Genomic DNA, 23,334 nt, shown 5'->3' on the forward strand with positions numbered 1-23,334 from the left:
GAATATTGTTAAAGAGGTTTAATATGTATTAATTAGATTACATATTGTGAGTGAATGCATGTTCTGTGCTTCTGAATGGCTGTATTTAAATTTCTGTCATGTTTTGTCTGGTGCAAACAGCCAAATTGCTTATCACTGCAAGTCTCGTCACATAGCGTGTTGTTAGGACACACGGTTACAATGTAACCTGCTCACCTAATGTTTATGCTTGTAATATTTATATCATTTGCTTATTAATATCCTCATGTGGAACTCTGAATCTGCTTCTCATTTCAGAGTCTGCTACTGTCCACCGGAGATCGCATATCTGTTGCAGACGCATGCTTTGAGAGCCTTCCTGACTGAATTAATAAATGAAATATGCAATTTTTTTATTTTATTTTTATTATTATTTTTCCCTCATCAAGGCAATTCGGGGTGCTGAAATATAATTGGATAAACTGGCATTGGGTGGGTTAAAAGAACCAAAACAAAGACAGATTTTCAGCACGGAACGCCTATTTTCAAAGCAGAATTAGTGGCTTCAGCATTGTTTTTCAGATAAACTGTTCACTTAGCATGTTTCTTAAATATCTTCAAACATATTATGGTATTTTTATGCTTTAGAAAAGTCAAAAAATTACAAACGGCACATTTAAAGTACTTCTGTAATTTTTAGGTATATTAAAGTTAAGATTATTCTTAAGTATATGCTAATAACCTATTCTTTACAGTTTTATTAAGGGATAGTAAAGTACATATATTTTTCTTATCACAGAAACTGTTTAGCTTACTGGAGGATTACCATAAAACTAGTATAGCATACTAAACATGAACATCACTTCTCTGCCATGTTGAGATTGACAGTTTTACAAATAAACTTTGCCCCATTCAAACAGTTCTTTCAAACAGATGGGATTAAGCTAATAATCAATTGCTGCATCGCAATTCGCCTATTATGCTAATTCACAAGAGCATGCAAGCTTTGGGACATACTGCTTCCTCATGAACAGATTGTTATGTTGCTTAGCTACGTTCCCTGTCAGTCATCTCATCACATCTTCCACATTTCTTTCATATTTTGTTTCCTACCACATTAGAGGTGCAGCAGTTGGTTAATCTGCCATTTGTGGTTTTTCATGCAGAGAAATCTCCTCTAGTGTTTGTATAATTGTGTATTTAGAAGTTAATGGACAAATGTGTCTCTATAAAAGTTCACATTGTTGTTGCAGACAAAATATTGCGACATATTGTTGCTGACTTTTGGTTGTATAATTTTTGTCTGGCACACACTTGAGGGGGCTTGCATTATGTGTATTTTTTATGAATGAGATCATACAAAGACCCTTTTAAAATGTTAAATAATTACAAATTAAGTGGCCGGGATAAATTCACATGTATAGTTGTAGTTCGTTCATTTATAAATTATCTGAACAGATGCAGAAGTGTTTTTTTCCGATGTCTGGTTTACTGGTTGCTGCTTTATAAACATGATGATTTGAAGCTTACGCAACAGTTTGTTCAAACTTACTGATCAAAACCCAGCTCAGACTTTTAATGATCTGAAGAAAAACTTTTTTATTTATTTATTTATTTATTTATTTATTTTACACAAGATGTGTTCAAATGAACCAAGTGTCTATGAACAGCACAAACTCTCTCCTTTCAAGTCCAGACACTAATAGGAACCTTTCGGTGTTCTTCATGGTAGCTGTGGTGAACTGTACGATAAATTACCGTCTTATTGTTTCAAATGTTTGCCTTGAAATGTTTTAATTGCAATCATCACAGACTGATTTATTTTGATGGTTCATTTTGTTACGGAGTTGTTTTGTGTTAATTGGCTTAGCAATGATTTGCTCAAAAGCTGTGACGACCAAGCAAATTAGCAGCCTCTTCCAAAGGCCAGGAGCCTCCCTCCATTAAGTGCCATTTAATGAGTAACACTGGATGATGGCCCGTGCTCAGTTTAATGGTGTTGGCGGTGAAGGTTCACAGCTTCTCCTGTTCGCCGTGTCAGCTGTGTTTTATAGGGCTCTCGAAAAAGCCAAGAACACTGAGCAGTTTTTGGTTGGCAGGCTTTGTACGTGATGCCTCGCTCTGGGAGGAAATGACCTGTACTCGTAGAGCTTCTTCCTGTGCCATTCAGAGACGGGTCAGAGAATGCCAGCCTGCAGAGACACACACATCTGCCACACTGACATTGCGCCAGCACTGCACCAAAGTTCTCCTTTGCATTACTGATTTTTATCAGAATGCGTTTAGTGCGTATTTATTGTGTGTTTGTGTACACTGAAAAAAAATGATTCCTTGGATTTACTCAATTTTTTTTACGTTGAGTGGTTGTAAACAATTTATTTGGGCTGAATTTAAGCAAACAAATTAAGTTGAACACTGTTAAATTTAATTTGTTTGTTTAAATTCAACATATAATTGTTTGCAATAGACTTGCATGCAACACTTTTTTCAGTGTATAAGGATGCACAGTACACTGCCTGACAAAAGTCTTGTCGTCAATTGCAGTTGTAAGAGCAACAAATAATATCTTGACTTCTAGATGATCATTCGGAAAAGTGGCAGAAGGTTGATTTTTCCGATGAATCATCTGTTGAACTGCATCACATTCATCACAAAATCATGCAGAAGACCTATTGGAAACCGCATGCACCCAAGATTCTTACAGAAATCGGTCACGTTTGGTGAAGTAAAAATCATGGTTTGGGGTTACATTCAGTAAGGGGTGCAGGAAGTCTGCAGAGTGAATGTCAACATCAACAGCATGAGGTATCAAGATGTTTGTGTTGCCCATAACCTTACAAAGCACAGGAGAGGGCAAATTCTTCAGCAGGATAGCGCTCCTTCTCATACTTCAGCCTCCACATCAAAGTTCCTGAAAGCAAGTAAATCAAGGTGCTCCAGGATTGGCCAGCCCAGTCACCAGACTTGAACATTATTGAGCATGTCTGGGGTAAGATGGAAGAGGCATTAAAGATGAATCCAAAGAATCTTGATGAACTCTGGGAGTCCTGCAAGAACTTTGCAACTTTTCAGATGACTTTATTAATAAGTTAGCAGTCGTCCAAGCTCTGTCATACACACTATTAATTCTTTTTCCACTCCACTATGACTTTACATTCTATACTGTACATTATTTCTGTTAAGTGACAAGATTTTTGTCTGAGTAAAGTTAAATAAATAGCTAATTAAATATTCAAAAATCGATGCTAGAATTCTTTGACTTTCATATAAGCCACTCGTGTTCCCAAATGATCGACTAGAAGTCAAGTTATTATTTGTTGTTTCTAACACTTTGATAGGTGACAAGACTTTTGTCAGGTAGTGTATTTCAGTATTTATTAATCAGTTGACAGCATGTATAAGCCAGTTCAAAAGTACTAACATGATACAAATAATTGTGTTATGAACTGAAATATTAAAAAGGTCAATCTTTTTTTTAAATAGTGACTATTAAGAGGGTCACAATTTAATTATAAAATGATTCTTGATCTATCACAGTGCGTTTTTTTTCTACCAGCTATTTTGTTAATAACGATTGCAATATTAATAACCAAAACATAGTTATTTTTAATATTAATAAAACGAAGCACATATGTAATAATAATCTGTAAAATTATTATAAGAAAAAAAACAACTAAAACAGCACATCTATTAAAAAGAAGCATTCATAAAAAAAAATAAAACTGAGAACGGCTAGTCCAATGAAATGAGTGATTCTCTTTTTATTATTTGATTAACATTAATGATAGCGGGTTTTATTTTATTAAGACTTAATGAACTGAACTGATATAATATTATCCATCAGCTTTATGCAATTTACCATTTAACTGTTTACATGCCACCAAGACAGCTGACTATTTACATGAATATTATGAATTTTTCTGTGCATTTAAAAAAAATACGTTCACATTCATACTGTGATGAATCTGAAAAAGGATTATTTTCCTAATATCTTATATTTATTTTTATTTTGAAGGAATAAATACATTTCAGTATAAGTTTACTTATACTTTTTGTGGCTCTTATATTTTTATAGCCTAGCAATTACATAAGGGATGACTAAATGATTGGTGATTCAATGATTGAACAGCTTTTTTTATTCCAGTTTAAACATAGCGCATTAAGAGAAAGTGCATCACATATACACAAAATACTATTGATTTTATTAAACTCATTTAATTTTATTGAATCCACAACAATGAAGCTGCTCTGTACCAAATATTAGCATTCTTCCATGTGTAATTATGCTCAATGCTATGATTTTAGCACCCGTAGCATAAAAATGTTTGAAAGCATTTGGTATCAAGCCAACATATATTTTCTTGTCCCTTGTAAACTGTATCTATGCTTATTTCTTAAGTGTTTACCATAGGCGCATATGCCACATGCAGCTGGTTTGTTCTATTCTCCAGTCGCTGTGCTTGCTCTGATAAGGGACCGTTAGCCCTCGCCACACATGCTGACAAGACCTTTGCTCATCGTTATGGCAGCGGTTTCCATGGCGCTGTCACTGCCACTGAAGGAAACATGATGAAATTGCTGCATGGCATCTCCTGTCCACAGCTCCACATCCCACACTGATGACATCAGCCGCTGCGTTCTTGCCAGTCTGTTTCTTGTGATGTCACCTCTGTGTCAGTCGGATGATATGTAGATAAAAATACAGCATGTTGTGCCTATTTTAGTGCTCATATATATATATATATATATATATATATATATATATATATATATATATATATATATATATATATATATATATATATATATATATATATATATATATATATATGTGTATATATATATGTATATATATATATGTGTATATATATATATATATATATATATATATATATATATATATGTGTATATATATATATATATATATATATGTGTATATATATATATATATATATATATATGTATATATATGTGTATATATATATGTGTATATATATATATGTGTATATATATATGTGTATATATATATATATATATATATATATATGTGTATATATATATATATATATATGTGTATATATATATATGTGTATATATATATGTGTATATATATATATATATATATATATATGTGTATATATATATATGTGTATATATATATGTGTATATATATATATATATATATATGTATGTATATGTGTATATATATATATGTATGTATATGTGTATATATATATATATATATATATATATATATATATATATATACATATATATATATATTAAAAAAGCATAATAGTTGCACTTTAATGTAGTGTTTAATTGAGTGCTGCCATAACCTCAAGATGATATGATCAAGATTTAATTCCATTTTCAATAACACAGGAGAATATTACAGCATTTATTAAAATGACTATTTATTCAGGCCTTTATCTCTTAATTTGATAGATTTTCACTTGCTCTGACAAAAATCTATTTTCTTGAGTTTTTCTTCTGGTGAACACAAAAGAAGATATTTTGAAAAATGCTGGTGAGCGCACCCATGGACTGCCATAGTTTAGTTTGTATTTTGATTCATTTGTTCCTAAACCCCACCTTTGTGAGAGGCAATGACCCAGTCTGTTGTGATTGGTCGTCTGGGTTCAGGGCGAGACCATGGCTATAAAGTAGCAGAGAGTATGTGAGAGCCCAATGCAGGAATGCAATAAAGCAATGTAGTTAAACACCACCAACAACGACACATTTAGCATTAATCCACACAGTGGCAAAAGAAAATTGAAAATTGACTGCGCCATACGTGTGTAGGAACAGCTGAAGGTGGCCTTAACAAAGACAAACGGCAGAGGATCGCAAGTTTAAAAACACTTTTAAATCGGTAAAGGAAGATATACGTGATGCGTTTTCAACATGGTTTTGGACACAATATGTGAATAGCCCATAAAGATTTAACCTGAGAGATACAATACAAACACTGAACTATAATAGATAATGATTACAAGCCATGTGGAGTGTTTACAAGTTACAACACACAATTAAACACATATTTTGCAAAACGAGGCAACAATTATTTTAATCACACTTACATGTTATGATCCAAAGGGAAGAAGAAAGTCCCTGTCAAAGTCTGACAAAGACCCATACATAATAGTCTCTGCTGCTCCTTCCTTTAATAGCAAATGGCTGGCAAATCTTGCGTTGCAGTGTAGGTTATTGTATCAAAAATAAAAAAAATGACAGGAACAAACGCAGCACACAGTTGGCTATACTGTGGTGTTGTTGTGAAAATGAACTTCAACCTTTTTCCCCGCATCCGAATCTTCATCTGTCAGTGATCATCATCTTCGCGTCATGATCAGTTCCGTGATCCGCCGCGCTCTGCTAGTTCACTGTTTACTGTTTAACAGAACCGGTACTACTATTTGTTTACGTACCATATCGACGTCGACGTGTTTAGGAAAAAGATCCGAACCCAACACGATTCTTTTATTCGACTCTGAGTCGAGTATTTCGTTAAAAAATCAATAGTTTTAAACGTTTTCCACTTTCAGATTTACTTAGAGCTGTGTTACAGACTGCATGGAAGGTCAATTTCAAAAACCTATAATAGGGGCTCTTTAAAGACGCCAGCTTGTTTATCACTTTAAGTAACAATACTTTTCTTCCTCAACCACTTCATATTCTCTTTAGACCAGTGGTGGAAGGAGTACTGAAAAATCATACTCAAGTAAATGTACCATTACTTGCCCAAAAATGTAGTGCAAGCAAAGTAAAAGTATCTGTTGTAAGTATTACTCAAAGTATGAGTGAAAAGTAGCCCTTTCAAAAGTACTCATGAGTAGTGAGTATTATGCTGTTAAAAGCTGATGCATTTACATGCAGTTTTTGCATGTGTGTGTAAACGTAACATTCTGTAGTGTATTTAGTGATTGTTTAAGGCCCTTTGCCGATTTTAGTCATCATACTGCAAACATCCTTCATCTTCTCATCAGTGACATGCAGTCGAAACAGTCTCTGGGTCATTGTGTGTATTGATTTTGGACATCTTCTTAGACACTTGTAATACTTCCAGACGGTTTGGTGCATTTATAAAGCACCCATTTCTTAGTTCAGTATGAGGGGATTTACATTCTATGTGCGATTTGATTGGACAGGAATCACAGGACTGATTTTTTTACTTTAGCCAATCACCATAGATAAGAAAAAAATAAAGTAGTGAATGCAGGTTGACGGAAAATAGTGGAGTAAAAGTACCGATACGGCACTAAAAATGTACTCAAGGGAAAGAAAAATTACAGGTATTTTGACATTATTTGCGCATGTAAACTCAGCAGGTGTTGATACTGTAGAAGAGCAATTTCTAGTCCAGTTTCAGATATTTCAGTATTGACATATTGAAGTGCAGATAGTTTTGACAACACTTCTTTCAGATGTTTCTTTATCCTTTTTAACACTTTACATGCAGTCTTTCCTAGCGGATTGGCTGTGAATGCTCTTTTGAAGAAGCCTCTCTCCACTTGACCTTGATACCATGCGCTGTTTCCTCGCTGTCAGTTTGGCCAACTGCACTTGGCAAGTGTGTCTTAAATGAAAGAGCGTTAGAGAGGCCTGCTGTTCTGCCTGGGACAGCTGTGCGTGACAGACTCTGAGCTTCTTTCTTCAGCTGTCCCAACATGCTGCCACTTCACTATTCACGCTGCTTGTGTCAAGGTGAAAATGACTTCAAAGACGAGGCGTTCAGTTGTGGCCGAGTGTTTTAAACATGCAGATCTGAGAAGTGTTTTTGCTTGCTTGTGTCCTTGTCTCACAGTTACTGTATAATTAAGGGCTTGAAATCAAAGCAGAGACTGTAAATTGTATTATTAATAGAGATGCACTGATAGGATTTCTTTTAGAGTTGATAACCATTTTAAGAAAAATGGTTTTGGGTCGTTGTGATGCCACTATTGGTCATTTACATACACTAACAGTACTAGGTTTTTAGCAAAAAATAATTGTGATTGTTAAAAGTAGGTTAAAAGTAGCTTGTTATGGTATCAAATTTTTGTTGTACGAGATACTGCACAACAATTTATTGTGATAAACAATATTATTGTCCTTTTAAAATCAATTGATGCCACTCATTATATAATGCAAGTATGATTATATTAGCATCATAATGAAAGTACAGTCTTTCAAAGAACAGATAATGGTTTATGTTTTAGTAATAGACAAAGCCAGAGCTGTACATAGCTAAACATTTGCTATGAGGATCACATGAACTTTTTCACTCTAAAAAATAAATAAATCAATAAATCCTGTAAACTTCCTAAAGGTGTTAAAGCAAACTTGTGCAATCTCTGGTGATTCACAGTTTTACTCAGGTTCAGTTTTAGGCGATATATAAAAACATTGCTATTCTCTAAAAATACACTTTTAAAGTTTTTTTCTGTTTGTGTTTCAGGTGACTCTTTCACACAGTTCAGGTTCTCTGATGAGAAGGACTGGGAGTTGGACTCACTGGCAAAAAATCAGGTCTACAACTTCACAGACCATTATACGCATAAACCGATTTTAAACAGTCCTTTGTTAAATCCGTTCTCATGTTTGATTTGTGATTTCTTCAGATTCCTGCTCTGTTTATAGACCTGCCGGCTTTAAGTGAGTCTCTTCAAGAGCTTCCTCTGCACACAAGACTCAACCTGGAGGCTGAGCTCATTCAGGTTCATCACTCTCTTCTGTTCAAACAGATGATTTACAGTAGCCTTTTCATTAATATAAGCAAAGAAGGCTGTGGATTCTTGCCGGAAAATTAACCAAAAACTGAAGATACTCGAGTTTGCGTTTTGGATGAGAGTAGATTTTTTTCTCTTTAAACCCTTTCAAACTGTTTGTGTTGATGTGATGTCATATTGTAGTTTGGGAGACTTTCTGACCCCAAGACTCAAAGACTGACTTCTGTAATTCTCCAGCTGTGATTCTTAGGGATTTTTTGCCTGCTTAAACAGAGACAGACCTCCAAACAGTGCATTTAAACAGAGACACATCCTCCTCATGAGAATTTCTGATTTATTGCCCTGATGGTGGAAATTGTCATTTATCTGTGTTTTCTTTTTTCTGAACAGCTTTTTGCTTTCATACCTGTTTTTGGTCTCTTAGTCATTATGATGAACGTTATTTATATATATATAAATATAAATCACACTTTTAAAAATCGCCCTTTTGACTATTTTTGTGGTCCAGGGTCACAAACATTAACAAAGTTATAATCAATTTTTTTGATACTTGTTGAACTACTGTGTTTGCAATAGTTTATGCTTGATGAGACCGCAGTTTTGAGAATCTTTTGATAAAAAAATTTCACAGCCTCATTGCTCATGTTTACAATATCCAATATTGCTTTATGATGTTTCAGGCGTCGACTCCTGTTGATCTGCCGCCGGTGACGGTGTCTCACAGAACAGACCTGACTGAGACAGCAGGACTAAAAGCTCCACCAGCAGTCAGAGAGTCCAGCCTGGGTGTTTTCTCCGGTGTAAAGCCTGTTTCAGGCAGCACAGTGTCTGTCAGCATCTCTTCAACCATTCCTCCTGATGAAGATGAAGCTGAAGACCAGGAGCTCCACCTTCTCCTCAACCTGCAGAAACCGGTCACTGAACTTCCCTCAGGTCAATCCCACACTACAGAAAATGATGTGCTCAACAACACAGTGCAAGGTATGAACAGTGAACGGATTACATTAACGCACACATGCAACATGCAGCTTTTTTTTTCAACTGCATGTACAATGTATGCTTATCTTATCGATGTATTTTGTTTTGAATGTTTCTGTTAAACACTTTTATTTTGGTGTTGTGGAGGGTAGTGTTTGTGTGAGAGCAGGTAGAGTGTGACGGGGTAGGAGACTCGTGTCGATCTCCTCCCCAGTTCTTGCAGTTTTTGCTCAAAGTAGTTAGTCGTTGGTATTTTCAAGTCCATCGTCTGTATTTACATTCACTCACTGGCAGCCAAAATCCACACCTTACACTATGAAGCGTGTGTGCACTGTGACTACTTCTGTATTGATGATTAACTGCTGGGCATTTCACTCTGTCCCGCGCTGAATGCTGTCAGTGTCGACCAATCACAACAGGCTGTCATCGGCCCAATCAGCGCAGATTAGCTTCGCGCTAAGGAGGAGTTTGGGAACAAATGACTCACTGAACGATTCATATGGGAGTCGCTGGGATAATTAGGTAAAACTAAATACAGATTATAAGACAATGAAAGTGTTTTTTGACCTTGCATGCATATTAGACTGTTGTTGGAGACCCTTGCAACCAAAATATGACCCTAATTCATGTATAATAGGGGCTCTTTAACATAATGAAGGACTTATGAAATTCAGCTTGAAATCACAGGAATAAATTCTTTTAAATTTAGTCTAAGAGTTAGCGCAGAGCAAAAAAAATAAATAAATTTGACTTCCTTCCACATTCTAACATGGTTGATTTGATATTATTCATACAAGCATACAAACCCAAACTTCTTTAACAAACACCAATAATGAAAGCTAAAGTTCTATAGTTCGGTCCCCCTTGGCAGTACTCTGTAGCATTAAGATGTGCGTCTAGATTATTTTCAGCTGTCTTGTATGTTCAGTAACGTTGCTTCTCAACATAGTGAAAACAAATTCTGTTTCTCAGAATCAAGCTACTGGCCAGAAACTGCTGTAGGAATCTGATTTTTTCTCTCTCTTCACCTCAGCAGCTTGTCAGAAGTGAGAAAAGCAGCAGGTGACATGAAAGACACAAAGCCAGAAGTAGAGAGAGCAACCTAAACCACAGAAACAGGAAGTGACAGAGGAGGATCTTGAGGACTGGCTGGACAGCATGATCTCCTGACCCGACTGACACTTCTCCACAACATTTCATTAAAGGAATAGTTCGCCGCAAACATGAAAATGTACTCATTCTCAAGTGTTTCAAATCCTTCGCCTGACGAACACAAGAAGATATTTTGAAGAAAGCTGGAAACCTTCCAGAGTAAGAAAAACAAATATTATGAAAGTCAATAGTTACAGATTTCAAAAGATCTTCTTTTGTGTTCAACAGTACAAAGAATCTCAAGCAGGTTTGTGAATTCTCCCTTCTAATAGCTAATTCACTCATGAGAAACCTCCTTCATCAATCTATCGTCTCTGCATTCAGATGAAACACAGCAGGGATTTATTGCATGAGCTACTTTATTTTCGTTCCACCTGCTCAAAACAAATGCAAATCACCAAAGCTACTACATACATACAAATGGCCATACAGTAGCAGTTTACAGGATTGACTTATTCTCAATAAACTTGTTCGTTTTCATCGTCAAATGTATTTCCGTTTTTGTTTTTTGGCGATCGTACTTCATTAACGATCAGGCAGATGCCATTTCAGTTACCCAAACATTAAAAAAAGCAGTGATCGTGAACTAAAGCTACAGAACCGCTAACACTGGCGAGAAGAGCTGAAACTAAAATGCAAACTAGCAAAACAGACGAGCGGGAACAAAATGTTTGCATAGTCTCTTATCTTAAGGCACTTTTCTGTGTGTGTGTGAAACATCTAGTGAAGTGTTTCTCAACCACATTCTTGAAGGACCACCGGCTCTGCAAATTTTCCATGTCTCCTTAACCAAACACAGCAGATTCAGATCATCAGCTCATTAGCAGAGACTGAAAGACCTGCAATGGGTGTGAAAGACAAAGGAGACATCCAAAGCATGCAGTGTTGGTGGTCCTCCAAGAACGTGGTTGAGAAACACTGATCTAGTGGACTGAAGCGGATGATCTTTCGAGTTTTTCGTTCCACCAGTAACATTGCACATTCTTTATCGTCTTGTTTTTTTAAATCAACAGGCATAAGTCGTGTTTGGCACTCACGGAATACTACAGGTATTCTTGTGCATATTTGTGTTCATTCAACACATCAAAAACATACATAAGCTAACGTCTCACAAGTTCATGTGCATTTGTGAGTAAAGCAAATGAGACTATCGACCATGTGTTGATGATTTTTTTTGTTTTGTTTTTCTTTTGTAAGTTTTGTTTGTTTTTAATCAAACATGGCTTTGTGTCTTAGTTTGGCAATGTGTGCTACTTTTGTTTTTTGTTTTTTTGTTTTTTTTCCTCAATGTTGCACTTGAGTTTTCATTTTTGGCTTTGATCACAATGAGTTTGTCGCGGTCATTATTTCTGGTGTAGAAAGGCTGAGGTTTTTTTCTGATTGGATGAATTAGAGAGCAGCTTTGGATGTTGTATCAAATCTACACAATATCCTAGAAATCGGTGAGGTTATTAGGAGCTTGTGTAAATGAAGCTTGATTGAAATGATTTCTGTCGTATTTAGACTGAGGACAGTAACTGAGGTCCTCTAGCCCAGCTGGTCCTCGTATTGCTTCCGGAAACAGTCTCCAGCAGGGAAGAAATCCCAGCATCTCTCCTGATACATCTTCCACACATACGACTCCTGCAGGAGAAAACATTTATAAGAATTGAATATATTCTGCAGGGATGTTTTAAACTGATCGGAATAAGCAGTCAAGAAAGTAATAATCTATCCGCTTGATTATTGTGACGTCATGCGAAGCAGCTTCCAGGTCCAAGCGCTCTATCAAACTGTATGGGGAGACTCAACAAATGGTAATACACGTTTACAAAGCGATGTAATACTCCGATCGCCATAAATATAACCATGCCTAATATCTGATGGCCAGAAAGTGATTAATTCTTTATAAATTGTTAAAATATTGATGTTTATGATGAGTCCAGTCCTGTACACCATGATTTATATAAAATTCCCTTTAATGTGTTATATGACTAAAAAGTGGTCCTAAACGAATATTTTCTAAATTCAAATGAGTAGCGGCTTGAACCTGGAAACAGTATTCCATGTCACCGATAGGTCACGATTTAAAAAGCAGATAGGAAATGTGAAGGGTTTAAAAGCACTTGTTTTAAATATAATTTGATCTTAAGGACAGGTTTACAAAGCAACAATGTTGGCATGCACGATATATCAGCGGCCATATTGTTATCGGCCAATAAATGCTATTTTTAATGTTATCGTTATCGGTCTGATGTCAAAATTAGGCTGATATCTTTAGGCCGATTGATTATGTAATTTTCTAAAGTAAATAAAACTTTGATGAAACTAAATAAAATCAGTTGTTCACTGTAAATATATTTCAATATTTATATATATTTATCGGTCTAAATAAATGTATTTAAAATCCATATCGGTGCATCCCTACAACAATGTACGCAAAACTGAAAAAAAAAATCTTTGCATTTTACGTGCCACCTAGGGGTGTGACGAGATGTCTACTCCACGAGACAAGACACGAGACTGGGTTCACGAGAACGAGACGAGACAAGATTTTTAACCTATTTTTAAGAAGTCTTTTATTCAACTGAAAAAAGATATAAATTGCAAAACAATTTAGGTGCTTTTTTTAAAAATTAACTTGTAATGAATGTTATTTTAATGAATTCTGTGCTGTAAAGGATATGCAAACACTGCAAAATAATTTGCTAATATGTGAATAGAAAATAGATTTTTATTCAACTGAAAAAAAAAAAAACACAAAATGCAAAACAATTTAGGTGTTTTTTATTATAATGAATGATATTTTATTTCTATTTTAATGAATTATATGCCATAAAGGACATGCAAACACTGCTAAATATTTAACTATAAACTCTATCTACTGACTTTACGTGAGAAATCGAACTCCTTTCCACAAATAGAACTTTAAAAAATATATGTAATTTTTGGTATTCAATTAGTCATTTTTCATCAGCATCTCTTTCATTCAGCAACATTTCATTCATGCCCCCGTGACTCACTCTGAGGCACTGGATACGACAATGAAGTAAGGCCTGATAGGAGAGAGTTGGTTTAATGTAATTTAATACCGTTCGCTGAATGAAAAAAGAACTGATGTTTTTCCTGGACAGCATAAATGTGAGCTCTGTGATGATGATGATGATGATGATGATGATGTGACGAGTCTCGAGGAGTTAACGGTGTGTGTGTGTGTGCGTGTGTGCGTGTGTGCGTGCACGCGTGTGCTCGCTTAGAGATGTGTGCGTCTGTGGCACTTTAATGACTCTGTATTTGCAGAGAATAGTGTCAAACAGCCCTGTGTGTATGGCTTATCCTGTCGCAAAATGCAGCTAAAAGTCCTCATGATTGTAATATTTTGATTGTTTACATGTCTGTACTGCACTTCATGAGGCCACTGGAATAGGAATGCTCCACATGTCTTAATTCCAATTGTGTTTACGACGATTATGATTTTCAGCATATCTAAAGTGCTATTCCATCGCATGGTTATGAAGCATTATTAATGTGTGTGGCTGCAGTTGTAGCCTCTGTTGGATGCGGCAGCCGTAAGAAAAAAAAACACAGCTATCACAACCGCCCAAGTAAACAAGTGACGCGCAACACAGAGGCAGCGTGGGTTGCCAGGTGTGTGCAAAGCACTTGATGTGCTGTTCAAATCCAATCTTCAATGCTAATTCACCCTCCACGCTCCATCATAACATCACAACTCACGAGACAACTTTTCACCTCCATGAGAAATCGTGTTGCAATTTAATCTTGCGAGATCTCGTGACATGAGATCTTGTCACATCCCTAGTACCACGACATTGTATTAAAACAAAAAAATGAACGTTCACAAGGATCAAATTAGTTTCCACCCTCAAACTTTAAAATGGTAGCACGATATTCAAAGGGATCCAATAGATTTCATTAGATTTGTAGATTACCTGACCGGTGTGCTCAGTCTCATCTTTGTTGATAAGATACATCAGGAAGAATCTGTTCAAGAGAAATATTATATCTGAATACATCTGTATGCAGATGTGCTGTTTGCTTTATAAAGGTCATCTGGTGGTTTTACTCACAAGTAGTTGGCCAGATTGTGCTCTTGTAAGGTATGCGTCTCAAAGCCATGCGGAGTTCTGTCAAAGTAGTCATTCCCGATTCCACAGATGAAGCATTTTGTCTAGAAAAACAGAATGTGCTCTTTTTTAGGCCACATACATGCTGTAATGTTTCAAAAGCGGCAGGTACATTGGGATACATTTGTATACATAAAGGTAGATGTCATGTTTACTGGTGAATATCATAATTGTGTACTGATATGTATATATGGAAACATCATATCACCTTAAAAACTGTGATGTGCACAGAACAGGATTGAGCACTAAAGGTGAATTAACTGCTGAACATGTAATTGTTGACACCCAATTGACTGTCTCAGCATTTAAATGTGTAATTGACTAGTTGTTCAGTCTGGTACCAACTTGTTTTTGGAAGTTAATCTTGTGCAGTTGTCAATGACTATGTTTACATGGAGCTCAGTAATCAAACTATTTGCCTTGAATCTGAATCAGACAATAATATGATTAAGGTGTTTACAACAGTTGCTTTTTGAATGTTGCTTTCATGATCCCGTTTTACATGTTACAGCACAGAATGATTAACGTCATTGCTTCACAGCGCTATCCACGTTTCCTCCAGAGTTTCATCTAATTTTGAGTGTTTATTTTTACATTTTGACTTTAACTGAAGTTTGGCACTCATTTTCATTCAGGAACATTTTATTCATGCCCTGTGACATACTGAGCTATTGGATGCGAATATGAAGTAAGGACTGGTGGAAGTTGTTTTAATGGAATTTGATACCACATGCCAAAAGGGCGGGGAAAAACCTCTGCATGTAGCGATGCAGGTATCTGTGGTCCTTTACTGACTCGGTAGGTGCAGAGAATAGTGTCAAACAGCTGTGTGCATGGAATATCCTGTCACAAAACGCAGCAAAAAGTCCTACACGACGGTAATAGTTTGCGGTGTTTACATGTCTGTACTGAACTTCAATATAGGCATAATCCACATGTCTTAATTCGATTTCTGTTTAGGTTGATTATGACTACAGTCAGATTAAAGTCATCAAAAATCACTGTTTTCATGGTAGACTCCTAATCAGATTATTGTTTTAGTCGTATTAAAATCGTATTATTGTGTCCATGTAAACGTACTCATTGATGTAAATTACTGAACTGGGTGTGTAAAAACAGCCTCAGCACTAAAGTAGGTGTCATCAGCATTCAGTTAGTTCCACACTCCAGTCCAGTAGGTGTCGGAAATTCACCTTTACGTGGGTTTGCCCATTGGTATAAAACAAAGAAGCAGCAGTGAAGAAAGGTGAACATCCAGAAGAAACATCTGTGCTTGACAAGCCCGTTCTCACAAGGAAACGTAACTATTTTACATATTGTCAGAAAAGTGACTAATAATGTACAAATTTATACTTTCCTTTAGTATGTAAATGTACCATTTATAAAAGGAGGCATGCACCCCACCCTAACCCCTATGTATGAATGAGATCATGAAAAAAACTGGCCACTAAATCAAAAAGTTAGGAATTGCCAAGAGATTGCATAGGGTAATGACTGCACTGTGTGTACAGGAGAGGATTCAACACTGAAGGTGAACTGACAATGAATTGACTGTAGCCACTGACCTCCATGTCCTCCTTCACCTGCTCCTGCTGATCTCTCAATTCACCAAAGGCATCAATAATCAAACCTGGATGACAATGAAAGCATTCGACATTACGCCACTGTTCTGAATGTGCAAAGCATTGAGTGTGTTGCTTTTGCAGCTGTATTGCATTACCCTGAATGATGGCCAGCAGGATGACGATGACGAAGAAGAAGAAGGTGATGTCAAACAGTATACGGTAGAGCTCATAAGGGTCTCCAGCAGGGTCCTCGATTTCATCACCGATGCCACCGCCGGCTCTCACACCCACGTACATGTGGAACAGGTAGCACTGAGGAACCATGGGATCGGGTTTAGTTATTAATGACCTGGCAAACCTATTCACGTTCATAATTCACACATATGGTGACTGTTAAGACTTTACAATAGAGTTATTACCTATTACGTTTGTCAACATGAATTAACAATGAAGAATACTTCTATCATGTGTATTAATCATAATTTACTAATACATTTTTAGCTCAAAATGGCATCTTATTATGTGATGTCAACTACTTTGAAACATAGTGACATAAAAGGTATGTCCGCATGTAATGTTAGTTCATGCATTTCTTATAATGTTAAAAATGTAAAATTATAATGCTTATAATGTTAAAAGAAGTTTAATACTGTTGAAAAGTTTGAGATTGGTAAGGTTTTCTATTCACCAAAGATGCATTATTTTGAGGAAACAAATAAAACTTTGTAAATACTACTTAAATGTACAGTTTTCTAAAATGATTTCTTGTATTTCACACATGTTGATTTGATCTTCAGGCCAGTTTTCCCGAAAAAATTTATCTAGATTAAATTCCAGATTTGGAATGCTATGTCCATGACCATATGAACCCTGTCTAATACAATACTGCTTTTATATAATTTTATTGTAGTTGTTTACTGTATTTCATTAGATGTGACATGCTTCATATAGGCTTCAAATAGGAATGACTTAATATATCATCAGTAACCATTAAGTTTGTGATCATTCACTTAAAAATACTTTTATTTGGTTCAACAAACCACAACTGAATACATCCATTTTTTTTGGATCAAATAGATCCCAATCTGAGTTCAAAGTGGGCAGGTTTGATCCAAATAAAATGTAAAATTGGATAACATGGTCTGATCTTAATTCAGAATCCCTCTGTTACTTTTGAAAAGACCCATTTCCAAGATTTGATCCAAAATCCCACTTGATTACTTTTGAAAACCTGGGCCCTGTTTGTTTTTTCTTTCTTTTTTTTTCTTTTGTAAATGTGTTTGTGGTAAATCTTTTTGTAACTTAATGAATTTATCGCTCAAGTCAAACACTAAATAAATCTTACTGACTATAGACCATTTCAATGTGGTGATGCCATTAACCCATGAACATTTCCAGCTTGTTGTCAAACTATTTTAATAACTGTAACAAGATGCGATTCAATCCCATCTCAACGTTTAAAACAGCTGTCATAACATTATCCATCAATATGTGGACCTTTTAGGATTCTTGGTTATGGAAATTTCAAACTACAACAGGAAATACGTTAGGACCATTGTTATTGTTTACATACCTCAAAATGGTCTATTCATTTAAAATGACTTCTTATTGTTAAGTAATGTCTTGTGGCCAGTGACTTATATCCTGATATTGACAGTTATTTTTACTGTTTGTAAATTTTACTATATAAATACCATTGACTTTCCATATCATTTAATTTTCAATACCATTTATTTCCCCCTTATTTTCTATTTAAGATAATAATAGTAAAATGAAATAATATTCAAGGAAAAAAAACAAAATCAGGATTCAGGCCACACGACTGCTGAACATTGTTTGATGCACCATCTGACAGAATAAATTAATCTCCAATAAAAAGTGCATTTCTTCCGGAAGGTTTCAGCATTTGTGCAATAATCCACCCATGCCAACACAGCCACTTTGATAATTTCCAGATTAACAAGTAACAAAAGCAAAAAAATGCTTCTTCAACACGAGGGATGCTTTGAAACACCAAACTGAACTCACAGTCATCATATCGTCACATTTCATGTCAGGCGCGTCCTCATCCTCGCTCTTGTTGTAGAACTTGCGGAAGAAGTTAAAAGCCACCACGGTGTAAAGGTAAACCACCACGGCCAGCAGACCCACAGTCAACACCAGCTGCACAAAAAGCACATCAGCTTCTCGTTAGACTTGAAAAGGTCTTTAAAGCTGCTCTGCTGCGCCCCCTGCTGGAGGACACTTGCCTGTTTGCCGTTGTGTGTCACAGACGACAAGATGGTCCTCAAAGTCTTGAAGCCCATGGCGATGTCCAACAAATGAGCTGCGAAGAAGAAGTTATTGTAATGTCCCAGAATAGACATGGTGGTGTACCAAATCAGGTAGAGGAAAGACTGGAGAGCAAAGAAAACAAAAAAAAGTGTGTTATTGTCCTAATATACGATTATTTTCTTAATGTTTTCAAATCGGAGTCAGTCTCACGTTGTCCGTCATCACCACCCCCATTTTCCAGACATGGTACTTGGTGTCAATGGAGCTCAACCTGCAATTGAAATCAAAACTTGAATGAGTCCATGATAATGATTTTTTATTTAAGTTAGATTAATGCATTTACTAATGTTAACAACAGAGATCTTATTATACTCAATACTGTTTTCAAGACAAAGACGTATTCATTTGAACAAAAGTACTGTAAAAATACTGAAACTGCTACTGTGTGAAATGCTATTTAAATTGTTTTCTGGATTTATTTATTGTATTTAACACGTACATGCTGATTTGATGAACAATAAGGTTAGTTTTTATTAGTTAATGTTATTAGATGTATTTACTAACATGATCTAATAAAATAATGTGAACAATACTTGTACATCATTTATTAATCATAGGTCAACATTCAATAATGAAATATTTAAATCCAAATTCATGCTTGCTAATATTAGTTAATGCACTGAGTTAACATGAACAAACAAACAGTGTTTATTCCTATTTTTTAACTTCTGCTTATGGGAGAAAACAAAGTTGTTCATTGTTAGTTCATGTCAGTAAATATACAAATTAATATGAACTAATACAACCTTATTCTAAAGTGTTACCAATTTAATGCTCAGAATAAATTTTTTTATTAATATTTTCAATGTGTATATATATATATATATATATATATATATATATATATATATATATATATATATATATATTATATATATAAATAAAAGCAATATCACACAAGTAGCAGTGCGATGTGGCACTGGTGGGAGGCATGTACGGCCTCGTGCCTTAGTGTCCCATTGCGTTTATACAACAGTTTTACGGCGTAATTATTTATATAAAAAAAGAAAACCAAACACAGAGAGTCTAAAAATCCTTTGTATCAGGAACTACTTTCTTCCACCATTTATTCACATCTGTAGCTGATGTCAGTAACAGCTGAAGCCGTTACTAATTCACAAACATCACTTTAGAGCTAGTATTTGAATGATTCTCTAGCATAATGTCTAAAGTGATGACAAAACAGGTGATTATGCTCACGTTTTAAATATTTAAGACTGAACAGCATGAAATGCCATCAGTCTACAGAGATATCTCCCAGTACTTCTCTGTTGCAATAGGGAGATCACAATATTACTGTGGTATAAATACAACACTACAACATACAAGAGAGAGAGAGATCGACTTAGAACGTCACTTACCTGTTTAATAATGATTTAATTAGCTGTAGTTTGAAATTACACTGCTTTCTCTTAGGGCTTATTATGTGATCCCTGTCGCCATCTTGTGGATGAACATCATCCACCGATGACAAAGACTGGCTAATGGCCACCGACGTCTTAGAAATTATAAATATTTTAAAATAGGCACTATCCTTATAAATAAACTGCATAGTTGCAATCTAAACAACTCCATTCTCCACTAAAAAGCCCCAAAAGTACATTATGTTGGCCAACAGCAGCAATATTTGTCAAACTGTAGAGTGTTTTCTTGTCGCTGTGTGTGGGCGGAGTAATACACAAAGGTGAAAGGTTAAAAGGCTGAACGACTGCTGTTACTGGCAGAATATCAGATTCAAGAACCAAACAGAACTATATATATATATATATATATATATATATATATATATATATATATATATATATATATATATATCTATATTATATGTGTGTGTGTGTGTGTGTGTGTGTGTGTGTGTGCGTGTGCGTGTGTATATGTGTGTATTCTATTAAATAATTGCAATAATTGGGAACAAAGTTTTAATTTTGTTTATCTTGCAAACTTTAAACTTAAACACATTTAAAACTTTTAACATTCTGTCTCTTTAAGGATCACAGCACAGTTGGCAGAAACTACAATGAGCTTCTTCCTGGGTTGGTGACATCACAAACCCTGAAATTTACACAAACCCCACCCCCAGGCATGGCATTTATAGTATTCATATCAAAAAAACAATAGGCCCGCTAACCAATCCCTTTGTGTATTTCTCAGGAGGTATTTCAGAGATCCAGGATGTCAACAAACTTCTGGAATTTTGGGAGCCTGGAAACAGCAGTCTAGGATAAAAAGAACCATGAACATATTCAGGATCCGTGAGCTCACCAGGAAAGCAGGGAGGCTTCCTTCACCACAGCCTCTTCAGTGGGATCAAAGTCCAGCGCACTCTTGTCCAGACCCAGCAGCTCAGCAATGCGCTCAGCTCCGTACAGGTCACCGTATTTATTAATGACCTGAAGAGAACAGTGAAAGTTACATGCACCATCAGTGAGTCACATGATAAGTTTCATATGATTCCGCTTACCTTCCTCTTCACAAATTTGTCCCAGTAATTGTTAGGGAAGGACCTGAAAAAAGATATTGTATTAAAAATTCAGTGATAATGGATGGTTATGGATACATGGCATCAAATGATGGATACCTCAAAGTATTGATTGATTCATAAGTTAATGTGTTTTTCTGATAAGCAGTATGTGAGTTACATATGTAAATCTGATACAAACTGAAATCTATATATGAATGAAATGTATATAAAGTGGCCGTATGGGTTAGGGTTAGGTTTAGTTAGGTTAGGGTTAACAAATTCTTGGTTAATTATGTTCTAATGAAAGACAAAATGAACATGTATAATGCTTTATGAAAGTTCAAAACAGATTAGCACTGAACCCTAAAATATTGCATTGTGTTGATAGTTCATTCAGTTTAAATGTTTATTGAAAACAAATATTGTGAAGAGTATAACCAGGTACTGGTATAAGCATGACTACCCCTCTATTGGAAACTGGATAGAAATTGTGAAAGAAATAAGCATTATGGAAGAACTGACATTTATTTTGAGCCTTAAAAATGACTTATTTCTAAAACATTGTAAGAACTGGGTTAATTAGTGCAATGTTAACAACTGTTGAATGCATTGAATCTGGAACAATGTAAATCCCCAAGTGTTGTGTCTTTTCTTTATTTATTATTATTATTTTTGTATTTGTTCATTATTTCATGTGGAATACTGTACAATTTTATATTTTCGAATGTAAAATTTTCTGTTGTAAATATTTTTTTATAAAGTTCTCTATAAATAGTAAGTAATAGCAAGTAATAAAAGAAAACATATATTGTACATTTTAGCACATTGTATCAGCAAGTAAGATTGTTTTTCCATGATGATGACTTAAACTTTGAACTTTATAAAAAAACATGACTTATAATGTGTAATTACATTATCATTTATAATTGTAATTACATGATAAATCACATGCTACTAGGGATGTAACGATTCACTGCGAGCCGGTTGAAAATTGATTCAAATATGTGACGATTCAAAACGGTAGAAATGTTGAATGATTCTTAATACATTTTTTTGAACAAAGGGGGCGCTGTGTTTACAGGCGCAACCTTGCTTTACCTGCACATCAGCGACGAGCAAGAGGTGGGGAGGCAGAGTAAAATGACAGCGGTGAAGAGCGCCAGACAAAACACAAACTGTGTGCAAATACTGCAAAAAGACACTTTCTTACACTAACAGAACAACGAATATTATGCACATAAACTGTCGGCACAGTGAAAAACGTCTGTCACAGACGTCTATACGCAAAAAACTATTAATAAGCCAAACCATGTGGACCGGATGATTTGCAGCTCCACATAGTCCGATGAGTGCCACGGAGATCAGACAATGCATCAGTGTTTTCATAGCGAAAGTGAAAGTTGTTCTGTTACAGAACCAGGTATAAGATTATTTTTACCCTCCCCTATTCAAATTACTTTATGCATATTTTAATAATTTGCATATTATTATTGAATATTAAAAATGTCAAGATTATCTCTTCTTAAGTGTATCACACTGATACTTATACAAATTAATTATCCAAGTAATAATAATTATTCACCTTCATAATCATGTTCAACTCCTGTATCTATCCTACTACAGTATATAATTAGTAATGTTATAATCAGTATTTTATGCCAGTGGCCAGTCCCCTGGACCAGAGGGGGCTATTGACCGCCTCTGTACACACTGCTCTCTGGTTTAGGAAAGGCTTTCCTCTCCACACTAGTCATCTCAGTTCCCAGTGAAAGAGTTTTTTCATCAGCAGGGGACATTGTAAATGTGCAAAGACCTTAGCTTATGCCAGAAAGCATTAATATGCTGATATTTCTTTTTAAAAATGTCCAATCCCAACACAGTCACAGTTTTAGTTTGTTTATATTAATGATTAATTTGTGTTGTTCATTTTATTGGAATTTGTTTTTAAAACAGCAATTTACTTATAGCAGAAAATATATTATTTAGCAAAAACGTGCAGCATTTAAAAAAATGAAAGGACTCTTCACCTAAAGTTATTTTAAATAATTCTG

General features: G+C 35.3%; 2 protein-coding genes across 5 annotated transcripts in view; one reads left to right on the forward strand and one right to left on the reverse strand.

The window, feature by feature from the left end:
- Positions 1 to 11,287, forward strand: part of aven (apoptosis, caspase activation inhibitor) — a 34,827-nt gene extending 23,540 nt beyond the window's left edge. The window contains exons 3-6 of the mRNA XM_056480599.1: positions 8,399 to 8,469; positions 8,562 to 8,657; positions 9,350 to 9,723; positions 10,681 to 11,287. Coding sequence (XP_056336574.1) covers positions 8,399 to 8,469; positions 8,562 to 8,657; positions 9,350 to 9,723; positions 10,681 to 10,753 — 614 coding nt within the window. The 3' untranslated portion in view covers positions 10,754 to 11,287. The remainder of the gene's footprint in view (positions 1 to 8,398; positions 8,470 to 8,561; positions 8,658 to 9,349; positions 9,724 to 10,680) is intronic.
- The window catches only part of ryr3 (ryanodine receptor 3), a 165,697-nt gene continuing 153,503 nt past the window's right edge, over positions 11,141 to 23,334 (reverse strand). For all 4 annotated transcript variants that reach the window (XM_056445347.1, XM_056445346.1, XM_056445345.1 and 1 more), the window contains 10 exons: positions 21,284 to 21,326; positions 21,085 to 21,212; positions 18,973 to 19,033; positions 18,738 to 18,884; positions 18,517 to 18,651; positions 16,644 to 16,800; positions 16,489 to 16,553; positions 14,867 to 14,967; positions 14,729 to 14,780; positions 11,141 to 12,422 (listed from right to left, as the gene is read on the reverse strand). In XM_056445347.1, coding sequence (XP_056301322.1) covers positions 12,327 to 12,422; positions 14,729 to 14,780; positions 14,867 to 14,967; positions 16,489 to 16,553; positions 16,644 to 16,800; positions 18,517 to 18,651; positions 18,738 to 18,884; positions 18,973 to 19,033; positions 21,085 to 21,212; positions 21,284 to 21,326 — 985 coding nt within the window. In that variant the 3' untranslated portion in view covers positions 11,141 to 12,326. The remainder of the gene's footprint in view (positions 12,423 to 14,728; positions 14,781 to 14,866; positions 14,968 to 16,488; positions 16,554 to 16,643; positions 16,801 to 18,516; positions 18,652 to 18,737; positions 18,885 to 18,972; positions 19,034 to 21,084; positions 21,213 to 21,283; positions 21,327 to 23,334) is intronic.

Source organism: Danio aesculapii, chromosome 20 (genome assembly GCF_903798145.1).
Source record: "Danio aesculapii chromosome 20, fDanAes4.1, whole genome shotgun sequence".
NCBI classification, from domain to species: Eukaryota; Metazoa; Chordata; class Actinopteri; order Cypriniformes; family Danionidae; genus Danio; species Danio aesculapii.